This window comes from Penaeus monodon, chromosome 32 (assembly GCF_015228065.2).
Source record: "Penaeus monodon isolate SGIC_2016 chromosome 32, NSTDA_Pmon_1, whole genome shotgun sequence".
In the NCBI taxonomy this organism is placed as follows: Eukaryota; Metazoa; Arthropoda; class Malacostraca; order Decapoda; family Penaeidae; genus Penaeus; species Penaeus monodon.
Window position 1 is genome coordinate 31,562,370 of NC_051417.1, and position 682 is coordinate 31,563,051.

At 32.3% G+C, this 682-nt stretch overlaps 1 protein-coding gene across 1 annotated transcript in view; it reads left to right on the plus strand.

The window, feature by feature from the left end:
* LOC119593640 (titin-like) overlaps positions 1 to 682 on the plus strand; it is a gene marked incomplete in the record, with an annotated part of 14,533 nt that overhangs the window by 11,509 nt on the left and 2,342 nt on the right. The window contains 1 exon segment of the mRNA XM_037942591.1: positions 287 to 399. Coding sequence (XP_037798519.1) covers positions 287 to 399 — 113 coding nt within the window.

Genomic DNA, 682 nt, shown 5'->3' on the forward strand with positions numbered 1-682 from the left:
GGGATAATTATAATATACTTGATCGGATATCGTATTAAGGTGAAATATATGATAACATGCCACAGAATGTCTATAAACTTGATAAATCTCTTGCTGAAAACTGAAATGAAAACACACATATTGAAAACAGAATCATGTCTAAGATACTCATCTCTCGATATACAGCCAAAAATACAAAAATTCAAAAATACAAAATCAAAACTGAATCATTTCAAAGATACTCACTTCTCTGTCTATTCAGATTTTTGGTCACTTCAGATGTTAAGAGAATTTTTCCTCATCTCAGGTCGGGCTGGACGTGATTACCCTATCCTGAGTTACATTCCTTTGACCTCCTTTGGCTGTGACCTCGTGGCTGATTACCCGGGTTACTATGCTGATATGGAAGCAGGGTGTCAGGTAAGATTATGGTCAGATTTTTTTTTTTCTCTCTCTCTCTCTTTCTTGCTTTTTTCTTTTGATTCTGTTTCGTTTCTATTTTTTATTAGTCTTTCAACTTTTTTTTAGTTTGGTTTATTATTAATTTTTCCTTTCTTTTTATCTTCATCTTATTTATCATGGTCTATTTTTCTTTTCCTTTCTCTGTTCCTTTTGTTCCTATCTCATTTGTCAATGTCTGTTTTTTATCTCTTCCTTATGTCCTGTTTTTGTATTTTTTTTCCTCTTTACTGTATCTGCATGT